General features: G+C 47.9%; 1 protein-coding gene across 3 annotated transcripts in view; it reads right to left on the bottom strand.

The window, feature by feature from the left end:
* Window positions 1-775: 775 nt before the first annotated feature.
* Gpr55 (G protein-coupled receptor 55) overlaps window positions 776-11,982 on the bottom strand; it is a 23,219-nt gene continuing 12,012 nt past the window's right edge. For 2 of the 3 annotated variants that reach the window (XM_055616953.1, XM_055616951.1), the window contains exon 2: window positions 776-2,097. In XM_055616953.1, coding sequence (XP_055472928.1) covers window positions 1,145-2,089 — 945 coding nt within the window. In that variant the 5' untranslated portion in view covers window positions 2,090-2,097 and the 3' untranslated portion in view covers window positions 776-1,144. Of the gene's footprint in view, window positions 2,098-6,237; window positions 6,271-11,982 lie in introns of those variants that run through there. The other variant, XM_055616952.1, reaches the window with a different exon arrangement.

Here is an 11,982-nt window from a genome sequence, read left to right as displayed (position 1 = left end):
TAACTCATTCTTCCCTGAATATGCCTTCAGTGGCCCACAGTTGGCTCCAAGTGCTACCTCAACACATCCACGGCCACCATGGCCTGGAAGTGCCAACCCTTCAATGGCTTCCAATGGAGGAGTGATGGAGTCTTAGGAAGAAGCCACCTGCCTCTGCCCTCCCTATTCACCTTTCCTATTCCCCTTCATGCCTCAGCCCTTCCTGCCCATCTGCCTTCCTCTTCCTCCTCTGTCCTCTTCTCTATTTCCCTCCTCCCATTCCTCCCTCTCCTTCCTCCTTTCTCCTACACCTTGGCTCATCTCCATCTTCTACTCTGTGGGCACGTCCCAGATTATAGCTGCCTCTCCATCTTCTCCTCCCCCTCCCCCAGCCTCTTATCCTGTAGGATCTAGTTAGTTAGGGCTGTGGCTGCTTTTCTTCCTAAAACCCCATGTCTAATTCGAGTGAAGTCTCATGGGTTTCTTCCCAGCCCACTCCTTCCATTTTGCAAAAAACGACCATGCAATTTATCCTTCTAATCACTTCAACTCTCTGGAATGGCTGAGTCATCTCAGTCCAGCCTTTCAGCTGTCACTGTGGGCTCCTTCTCCAGAGCAAAACGAGCTGATGAAGGATCCACCTGTGATTCAGCTGTCTGTAGTTTCCCTCCAGGAACTGGGGCACATCTTACCACCTCCCTCAAATCCAGGCCTTTGTGCTGCCTGGAGAAGATACACCCCCCCCCCCAATTCCTGATCAGCTCCCTAAACACTGTCACCAGTGTAAGATGCCCAACCAGGACCCAATGAGGACTTCTTCATTCTGCTATGGCTGAACCAAGTTAAAAACAATTTTCTCTAATCCCCTTCATACTGGTCTAATGAACTGCTTCCCAGGCTGTCCAAGATGGAAGGCCAGTCACCTTTTTTGTTGTTGCTTTCTTTTGTTTTTTGGTTCTTCTGCTTCATACAGTTTGGACTTAGAAATGAATGCATCACCTGGTTCTTTAGCAAACCCAATGTCAGCCATCTAGGTGCTGTGGAAAGGTCTTAGGGGTGTAGAGAACAAAGATGGAACTCATCGAGTGTCAAAAAGGGGAGTACAGGACATTCCTTATGAGAGTTTTGGACTGGAATTTCCTTCTCTTGAGAGGGGTACCTTCCCCTAACCCCTGGTGATCATAGTGTCCTGGCGGACCAGCTGGGCCTTGATGCCCACACGAAATTCTTTGATGACGAAGTAGTAGCAAAAAACGTCAAGGCAGCAGTTGACGTTGGAGAAACACAGAGATAGTTGCAGGAACAAGCTGATGCCCTGCTTGACCCTGCACTCCAAGATGAAGCCATTCCTCACCAGGAACTGCAGGAAGAAGCCTAGGTGCACTGGGAGAAAGGAAACCACGAAGATGACAAAATTGGTAGCGATGGTCCAGATGCAGGCTCTCTGTTGGACCCTGTCCTGGGTATAGTCCCGACGACCCAGGCTCAGCAGAATCTGAATGCTCCTATAGGAGCAGAAGCCCATGATGCCCAAGGGAAGGAGGAAGCCGAAGATCTCCAAGGGGAAGAAGACCTTGGCGCTCCAGGTGCCGTCGGACATGTTGTGGAAGCACTTGTATCTCTCCACTTCCTTGTGGAACGTGTAGATGGGGATGCTTCCCACCCACACCAGGATCCAGATGATGCAGCAGATCCCGAAGATTTTCCTGGGGGACCGGAGGTGGCTGACCAGGAGTGGGTACTGGATGGCCAGGAACCTGTCCAGGCTGATGAAGCAGATGGTGAAGACACTCCCGTACATGCTGATGAAGTAGAGGCACTCCACCAGGGTGCAGAAGGCGGGGAGGGGGGACTCCACTTGCGGTAGAACCATCTTGAACGGGAGCGAGAGCACCAGCAGTAAGTCGAAGATGGCCAAGTTGATCATGTAGATGGAAGTGGCCATGTAGTCTGGCTGCCTCTTCTTCAGGAAGGCCCTGAAGCCTCGGATGGCCAATGCGTTGAGAACCAGGCCAAGGAGGAAGGTGGGAATGTGGACTGCCAGCTGCAAGGTACTTGTCAGCTTATCCACATCATCGAAGGAGCAGTTGCCACGCCCTAGCTGGCTCATGTTCTTGCCTGCAACACCAACAGCAGATGAGAGAGTTTTCCTCGATCCCTTGAACTGATGAACAACTAAAACAAGTTGGCAGAGATTGATCAGCACTTACCAACCCGTGCTTAATGTACTGCAAATGATAAACACAGAACAAGGGGCTGGGGAGACAGCTTGAGGGTGAAGCATTTGCCATGCAAGTATGAGGACTGGAGTTTAGATCCCCCCCACCACATATAAATGCTGGATGGGTGTAGTGGCCCACTCACAGTACTGTTGCATGGAAGAGAGGGAGACCAAGATCCTTGAAACGAGCTGGTTAACTGGAGTAGCTAAATTGGTGAGCTCTAAGTTTGAGAGAGAGATCCTGCCTCAGTGTATAAAGTGAAGGGTGATTAAGAGAGACACCCACTATCGACCTCTGACCAGCACACACACACATTGGTGTTTTTGTTTTATCTGTTTTATGGGTTCTTATATCTCTACCTCCCTTCCGTCCCTTATTCCACCCTAATCCCTTCTAGCTCCCCAATAGTGGGTAGGAGAGAGAGAAGGTTAGAGGGCAAAGGGCGTAGACCTCTGTACACTACTTCTTAATGATTAGGGATGGAGAGTTCCTTGAGGCAAGTCTAGTCTTGGTCATTAGAGTCTCCAGCAGTTCAGCAAACCACCAAACCAGCACTCCAGCAATAGCAAACACAACAACAAAGGCAGCCGCGGCGGCGGCAGCGGAGGCGGCAGCGGCGGCAGGAGGAAGAGACAAACCAGCAATGGGACAACAACTTTCCCAAGCCCTCTCAGGGCTCTCCCATTTGTACCCCCTCAGGAGTTCCCAGAATTAAACTGTCTACAGCTAGCACAAATCACGCCTCTGCCAGAGCACAAGGCAAGTTAGTCAGTTGCTGTGGACAGCCTGAAGCAGCCCCATATTCCACAGCTGGGATTAAGACAAAAACATATTCACATGACTGTTGGTATAATATTCTTGTGGAATGTACCCTTTTTATTCAAACGCTGATTTCTACACCCCACCATCTGGTTTCAATCTGGACATTGCACGTGATGTTTATTCTAAGCATCACCGGTCTCAAGTTTCAACAGATGCCACCATTTGTCTTCTGTATTGTCAATTAAAAAACCAGCACCAATACTGAGTAATGGAGAGAATAGGGTGAGGACATCCTGGCCCAGAGGGGAGGAGAAGGAAGCAAGTGGGAGGAGGAGAGGATCGTGGAGATCAGCAGGACAGGACTTGGAACCATGAGGAGGGTCTTGGAACCAGGAGGAAAGATGAACCGGACCTAAAATATGACTAAAAGCAAATATAATGGGTGAAATCTGAATGGTAGGAAACTATGCGGGCTTGGAGGTTTAGGATGGAGTAATCATTGCCCAGAATTGTGCTCCAGGTTAATTAAATAAATCCTAGTCTCTTGTGTGGTGATTTGGATATACAGCTGGTTTAGGAATAACCGCTGATTAACTAAAAGATAAATCGATAATAAATATTAATAATCCACAACACAACACATAACTTTTTTAGAAGAAAATTCTCACTACACACACATATACATGTGTAAACATGTATATACACGTGTGCATAATAAACACTCATGTGTAGCCCTAGTCGCCAAATAAATTAAAAATTTTTCAACGTAAAGAAAGAAGTCCATTGTAGCAGCACATTCTGATAGGATATGCTGAAGAGACAGAAGAGGATGAGTCCTGGACCTGCCAGGGCTACACATTTCTAAGCTAGCTGTAGTGGCGCACATCTTTAATCCCAGCACCCGGGAGGCAGAGGCAGGCAGATCTCTATGAGTTTGGAGCTGGCCATTTAAAAAAAAAAAATTAAATTTTGAAAATAAAAACTGGGGCTAGAGAGGCGGCTCCATGGTGAAGGCCACTGGCTGGTCTTACAGAGGAGCTGGGTTTGAGTCCCAGAACACACATGGGAGCGCACGACCATCTCTGACTCCAGTTACAGAGGAGCCGATGCCCTCTCCTAACCTCTGCAGGCACCCAGCATGTGTATGGTGCATATACCTACAAGGAGGAAACTGCTCACACCATATAAACACAAAATCCAAATGAATACAACGGATAACCAAACAATTACTTTTAATCCTGCTGCCCCATGTCCAGTTACTGTGTCTTACAGTTACCTCCTGATTTATAATGGGTTTGTATCCACTAAACCTAAGTTAAAAATATTGTCAGTCAAAAAATAAATAAAAGCATATATCTAATCAACCACCGTGGCTTAGCCCAGCTTGTCTTAACATGCTCAGACTCCAGCCTGTGATTGAGCAAAATCACCCTCACACAAAGCCTGTTTTGTATTGAAATGTTGAAGATCTGATATGATTTATTGACCATTACACTCGCTGAGTAGGATGGCTGCATGGCTGTGTTCTCACCCCGTCAGAAACCAAAACCATCAGGACCGTCTGCACATCATTACATTCATTCTCTTACTCTATTCACACACACACACACATACACACACACACACACACACACACAGCTACAAAAATGGGACCTTCTGTGCACGGGCATCTCTTTCTCTCTCTCTGTTTTTCAACCAAAGCTCTTATTGAAAGGAATAACGACACAAACTTTGAATCAAGCTGGTTTAAGCAAAGAGGATTTCACACAATTGGAAACTGCCAGGCCTGCTAGTGTGCATCTGTGGCGTGAACCTGTAATCCAGAAACTGGCAGAGGATGGTGCTGGCACAAAAGGAACACAAGCTGAAGACCAGCTTTGGCAATGTATTGAGGTCCTGACTCAAATTTTAGAAAAAGTAGAAAGAGGCCTGGGGGTCCAGCCCAGGAATGGAGCACCTACCTGCCTAGCACACATACAGCAGCTCTGGTTCCATCATTAATAACACAGACAGGACAGGGAGGGGAGGAAGGAAAGGGAAAATGTTGGGATACAGATGGATCAGGGTTTCAGATGCTCTTTACAGGCTCCAGCTCTTGAGCATGGTACCCCTGTTCTCCTTCACCCACTTTCTTGAGGGTTGGACAGTTGACTCTTGTCTACTGTCTGCAGTGGACAAGAGTCATTTAATTAAGCAAATTCCTTAATTTAATTCCTGACTTCGGGGATGATCCCCATCAGCACATCACACTCCACCTGGACACAGGAACTGATTTGTCCACTGGTTCAAGGAAAGGTGTGTGGCCTATTCAGAGGCAATTACAAGCAACCAGTTTCATATGCGGCTCTTTCTTCGGGGCAGCTACAGCCTCTGTTACCCTGAAGAGAAATCCAGGCAGAAAACGACTTCATGGAAGAAGGGACCTTCCCGGAGGGAATGAAGTGGGAGGGAGCCTGAGGTCTGCTGAGGACAAAGACCTTTAGACAAACAGGAGGCAAGGACAAAAGAGCCCAGGCTAGGAGTGTGCTTTCCCAGGAGCAGGGCCTTGGACAGGCTCTGAGGTAAGACTGTCATAGTGGGATTCAGTATCAAGGAAAGTGTCCCTGGAGCAGACTAAAGACAATCAACCCAGGCCTCCAGACCTAGACACCTAGCAAAATGTTGGAAATAGGACCTAATGCCTGCCTCCCCTCACTCATCCACCTCTGCCCACATCTCTCTTCTCTCTCTCAAATGAGGACAAGCTGTTGACGCATCAGGCTGTAGACATTGGGTGGCAGTGTTCACCGGCACACCACAGGGCCCTTGCAGCAAAAGGTGGTTTCCACACAGCCTCTTCTCTAACCGCCTCAACAGCAGGCACCTGGAGAACAAGTGCAGCCTCACGGCCTGCTCCAACTCTATTTCTGTCCCTCCTTCACCTTCCCCGAGGTCCAGGCTATCAGGAAAGAGATGCAGAGAAGGGCTGCCCACGTAGCCTACCACCAGAGAGAACCCTGCTCCAGGAATTGGAATGTTGCTTTTGTGTATGTTATTATGCCAGAATTTTTTTTTTTTTTTTTTAGCTAAGAAAGCAATTTGGGTACTCAATAAAATATTTAAAGAGTACAAAAGCGCATGCCTCCGATGTACCCCGGGGCCTTGGTTGTACTTTCCAGAGGTGGCCATGCACAACAGCTGCTCGCAGAGTTTCTCCAGAAGTCTCTAGTTATGATCATATTTTCATAAACATATACATAAGTATGGTATCTTGAATTAAAAAAAAAAACTACACCTGCAGTTCGTCCCTTGATTTTCCAGTGAACTATGTTTCTTTGAAATTGTTCTACAAAAGTATTGCGTGACTCAGTTCTCCCTCTCTCTGATCGCCTCCCTGAATTCACTGTGTGGATGGAACATCACTCATTCGACAGAGGCCTATTAACAGGCTTCCTAGAGTCTTCCTGGGTGACAAAGAATTCCACACCATTCATTTCTTGGCTATGTCATCACTGCCAAGAGAATTCCCACTCCTTGGCTGTTTCTTGCTACTTCCCAGGAAGCCTGTAAGAAAAAAAAAAAAAAAGATTTGGATATTTTGGAGTGGAGAGTAGTGGAGGTGTGTGAGTGTGTGCTTGAGAGCACGTGCGCGCACGTGTGTGTGTGTGTGTGTGTGTGTGTGTGTGTGTGCAGAGGCCAGATGGTGTCAGGGGTCTTTGTCACTGTCCACCTGATTTTCCCCCTTTGATTTTTTTGAGATAGAATCTCTCGCTGAACCTAGAGCTCACTGCCCAGGGGGGCCACAGGCATATTCCACGGTGCTTAGCTTTTATGTCAGTGCCAGGGACTTGAACTCAGATCCTCACACACAGCAAGTACTTTACTCACTGACAACCCCCTCGTCCCACCCCATTCCACCCCAGCCCCAAGTTTGGGTATTTTAAAGACCCTAAGTAAAATACCATTCCCAATCTTGTTTTAACCCCCATTTTAAAAGAAAAAAACTATACATATAGACGTGTAGAGATATTTATAGACAGGCCCTTTGTCAAGTGTTAGCCATTAAACACTCCAGTACACCACTTGATGGCTTCCTAAGAGTCTGTGCTTTCCTATGTGTGAGCTTTTCTAGGCTCATGTCACAGAGTCCTAGGAAGGCACCTCTCCCATGATGAGTGCTTTAGACCTGTCCTGGCTAGGTTTATGTCAGCTTGACACAAGCTAAAGTGATTTCCCAGACCCTCAGCTGGGAAAAAAAGCCTCCATCAGATGCAGCTGCAGGACATTTTCTTAATTAGCGATCAGTGGTCGAAGGCCCAGCTCACTGTGAGTGCTGTCACCCCTGGGCTGGCCATCCTGGGTTCTGTAAGAAAGCAGGCTGAGCAAGCTATGACGAGCAGGCCAGTCAGCAGCAGCCCTCCATGGCCTCTGCATCAGCTCCTGCCGCCAGCAGCTTACACCTCCCATATTGCTGCGTGTCACTGAAGGAAGTGAGGACAGGAGATCAAGCAGAGCAGAAACCTGGAGGCATCAGCTCCTACCTCCATCTAGATTCCTACCTTGCTTGAATCCTGTCCTCACTGCTTCTGACAATGAACAGCACTGTTCTATGTAAGTGAGTGAAATAAACCCTTTCCTCCCCAAGTTGCTTTTGGTATTGGTGTTTTGGCACAGCAACAATAACCTCAACTAGGACCCCTGTGGTGTGGTAAGTGCCTCCTAGGGCTGTGCCATGGAACCTCTGGCAAGGGTCTCAAACTCAGGTCTCCTGGGTAACTCTGTTAAGGTAGGTGGAGGAGCCCTACTTCAGGAGGCTTAAAAGAAATGCAAGATGGCAGGCTGCTTCCTCTTGACAAAAAATGGTGCAAAGTGCCACAGGCCAATCTCAGAAATAGCTAGGGGGAGTCAGAAGCTGCCAGGCCAACTTCAGCCTAATGATAAAAGCAGGACTGAAGGAATAATGTCACAATAGCAAAGACAAGAAGCTTAGAGCAGTCACTGAGATCACTGACAGCAGAAAACCGAGAACCGCAGAGATAAGAAGAAAGAGAAGGAAAGTCTGGGTGCAGGTAAGTGCCTGGGTCAGTCATGCTCAGGAAAACTCCTTGGATGAATCCACCGGATTAGGAATAAAGAAACACATGAGGCTTGGGGAGACGGCCCATTGGTGAAGTGCCTGCCAAATAAGCACAAGGACCTGAGTTCAGATACACACACACACACACACACACACACACACACACACACACACACACAAAGCTGAATACGGTGGGGCGACCATCTGAGCTCAGAGGTTCAAGACTGGATTGCAGAACACGGATAGACCACCTGAAAAGGAAAAGAAGATTGGAAGGTGTGGTGGTTTGAATAAAATGGCCCCCAAGGGCCTATAGGGAGTGGCACTATTAGGAGGTGAGGCCTTGTTGGAGTAGGTGTGGCTTTGTTTGGAGGAAGTGCGTTGATGGGGATGGGCTTTGAGATTTCAGAATCTCAAGGCAGGCCTAGGGTGTCATTCTCTCCCTGTGTTGCCTGCAATTAACATGTAGGACTCTCAGCTACCTCTCCAGCACCATGTCTGCCTGTGTGCTGCCATGCTTCCTGCCTTAATGATAGCGGACCAAACTTCTGAACTTTAAGCCAGCCCCAATTAAAGTTTTCCTTTATAAGAGCTGTGTAGTCATGGTGTCTCTTCACAGCAGTAAGACCCTGTGAAGGGAGGAAGGGAGAAAGGGAGGAAGGGAGGAAATGAGTGAGGAAGAGAGGGAGAGAAGAGAGAAACAACAGATAACAAAAAGAGAAAATCGGTCTGTTCAAAAGTGATGATCCAGGCTGCTGGGATAAGTCTAAGGCTAAATTGATTGATTGATTGTGTGTGTGTGTGTGTGTGTGTGTGTGTGTGTGTGTTAGAGAGAGGATTCAGCTGCTGGTATCCCCAGCAGAACTACCCCAGAAGTCCCATTTAAATTACTGAAAGACTTCCAATGGGGTCTTCTCAGAATGTGATCTTTGAAGCCAAAGACAGGCATAAAGCAAGCAGAAATCGAGAAAGGTACTTCTGGCTAATGGCAGAAATATAAATAGGGTCTGAAACATTGATCCTCTCACTTCCCTCTGAGGGTTGAGGGGAATCATCTTTTAAGACTCCTCAGGGGAGAGCTGAAGTGATGGCTCAGTGGTTAAGAGCACTTGCTGCTCTCACAAAGGACCGGAGTTCAGTTCCCAGCACAGGGATGCACAATGCTCTGTAACTCCCTGGGGATCTGATACCTTCTTCTGGCCCGTGGTACACATACACAAGAAGGCATAGATGCACTCTGAGGAAGAGATGAAATAGCCATGCTTAGAAAAGACAAGCCCCTTATGATAAAGACCAGTCCATACTCAGCCTAAGGCCTGGAGATATAGCACCTTCTATTCCAGCCAACCCAGGCCTGCAGCAGATCACACTGTAGGTGGCTGGCCCCTCCAAGTCGGAAGCACGTGCTAAGACAGTACTAGACATCCAAAAAGCTGATTGGGGAACAAGGCAGGAAGCGGGTGCTCTCTCAAGTCCTTGTGTGGCTACCCTTGAGAGGAGAGGAAGGAAGGAAACGGTAAGTAGAAAGAGCTTCCCATCCACAGTCAGGTCGGAGAGTATCACAGTCGTAGTCACGGTGATTCCTCATGCCCAGCTGTCTGTGGGAGGAATCCTGTGGTGGTTTGAATGTGGTGGCACAGAGCAATAATCCCAGCACTGGGGAGGCAGAGGCAGGAAGATCTCTGTGAGTTCGAGGCCAGCCTGATCTACAAAGCAAATCCAGGGCAAGCAAGGCTACACAGAAAGAGCGGGGTGGGGGAGGAGAGAGAGAGAAAAAAAATGGCTTTCATAGGCTAAAAAGGTGTGGCATTATAAGGAGGTATGGCCTTGTTGGAGGAAGTGTGGGCTTTGGGGGTTTCAGAAGCCCAAGCCAGGCCCAGTGCCTCTCTCTTCCTGTTGCCTGCTGTTCTGGATTATAGACCTCTCAGCTACCTCTCTAGCACTGAATCTGCCTGCATGCTGCCATGCTTCCCAGTATGATGATAATGAACTAAACCTCTGAACTGCAAGCAAGTCCCAATTAAATGTTTTTCTTTATAAGAGTTGCCATGGTCATGGTGTCTCATCACAGCAGCAGAAACCCTAGCTAAGATAAATCCCTATGAAAAGAACAGAAATCTGAGCGGTGGCGGCACACGATTTTAGTCCCAGCACTGGGGAGGCAGAGGCAGGCGGAGCTCTCTGAGTTTGAGATCAGCGTGGTCTACAGAATGAGTCCAGGACAGCCAGGGCTGTTACACAGAGGATCCCTGACTAGAAAAACGAAACAAAACAAGACAAAGAAAAGAACAGAACAGAAATAGGCCAGTGCTGTCACCTCTGCTGGCTTGGGGCAGGCCTGGGAGGATATCACAGTGAGCCTCAAGGAGCTGTCGTACATCTCATCACTAGGGCGCTGGGCGGCAAGTTTTCTGGAAGGGCTATCTGAGCAGAGAGCAGCACCAGCAGAGTGGTCCTGATGCTCCCCAAACACGAGACCCTGGCTAGCATCCCAAAGGTAACAGTGGGACTGTCCCAGCTTCCACCCTGGCAGCAGCATCTGCTGTGGGCTGCCTGTCTCCAAGCTGCAACTGCTGGGCTCCCTTTCTTCCAGAAGAATCTGAAAGGGGGATAAGCTCCGCCTTCCCCTCCCAGGAAGAAGGAAAGAGTTAAAAGGGGAAAGGTCATGGACCAAACAAACAGAGCCTGTGTTGGAGCTGAGGGGCCGGAGGTGGCTCCTTTGCTTCCTGCAACCATGTGAGGACTAAGAGGTGATGCTGACTTAAACAGAGAGAAACCAACCACGGAAAGGCTGGAGAAGCATCCGTGCAAGACCTACGGACAGAGAGTTATGTCCAGGTGTTCTGCCAACACCTTCATTTTATCTTGTTATTTATTTATGCGTCGATTTATTTACCGTGTGGCTCCTCTCCAGTCTCACAGACACGCATTAATAAACCAACGTGCTCCTTGCACACCTCTCTGAAAACACTTAACACCAGCAGAGATCCGAGGAAGAACATTGGGATGGAAGAATCCCAGAACCAGTCAGGAGTCAAGAGCACAGAGGTCCTCTCTCAACTGGTGCCCCTCTCCCAAATCTCACCTCCAAGCCTTAGGCTTAGCTAACACGAGTATTGAGAGTGGACACATCAGGTGGGACACCTTGGAACTGAGCATGGGCGGCAGAAACGAAAGAAGGGACCTCTGGATTGACTATGGTGACAAGCAATCATTGCAGGGCAGAGGGGCAAGGCAGAAGCGATGATCTTGCAAAAGGCTGGCGAGAGTATTTTCTCGGTGGCAGAGCACCAGCAGGCAAGAGGCTCTGGGTGGAATCCCCAGCAATGGGGTGAGGAGAGAGAGAGAGAGAGAGAGAGAGAGAGAGAGAGAGAGAGAGAGCAGAAACTAGTGTCTGTTGGTTTCACTTCTATCCATGGTTAAAGTTTCAGACATTTCTACTTGGGATCTGGGAACAGAAACCCAAGATAAGGGCTGATGTGTAATCATGCAAATTAACAAGGAAGGAAGCATGTAAGCGCCGTGACAGGACCTAGGACAAAGCAAGTGTCTGGTAATATTCACAAAGGGGCCGAATGTCATTGTTTTAATCTATTTCACCTCCAGTTAAATTTGTGATTAGCACATAATAACTGCATATTTGTAAGGTATGGTATGATGTTTCCACCCAAGCTCACTGCTTTGGTCACGCCAGAGCCAACAGCCTTTCCTCTCTTGTTTAGTTCATGTCTGCTGCCTTCAAGCTCCTTTCTTGCAGATTTTCATCAAACATAGGATCGGCCATTATGGAGCATGGCCACACTTAGAATTACGGAATGCTAGAACTTAAAATGTGCTCTTTTTTTTTTTTTTTAAGTTGTGCTAATTGCAGAAATTTAAGTGTGAGATTTTAATTTTTATGATTTCTTTCTTCTTTCTTTCTTTCTTTCTTTCTTTCTTTCTTTCTTTCTTTCTTTCTTTCTT

The sequence above is a fragment of the Psammomys obesus genome, unplaced genomic scaffold (genome assembly GCF_907164565.1).
Source record: "Psammomys obesus unplaced genomic scaffold, mPsaObe1.curated_primary_1811, whole genome shotgun sequence".
Lineage (NCBI taxonomy): Eukaryota > Metazoa > Chordata > Mammalia > Rodentia > Muridae > Psammomys > Psammomys obesus.
The sequence above is the reverse complement of the archived record's forward strand: the minus strand, read 5'-3'. Positions and strand labels throughout refer to the sequence as shown.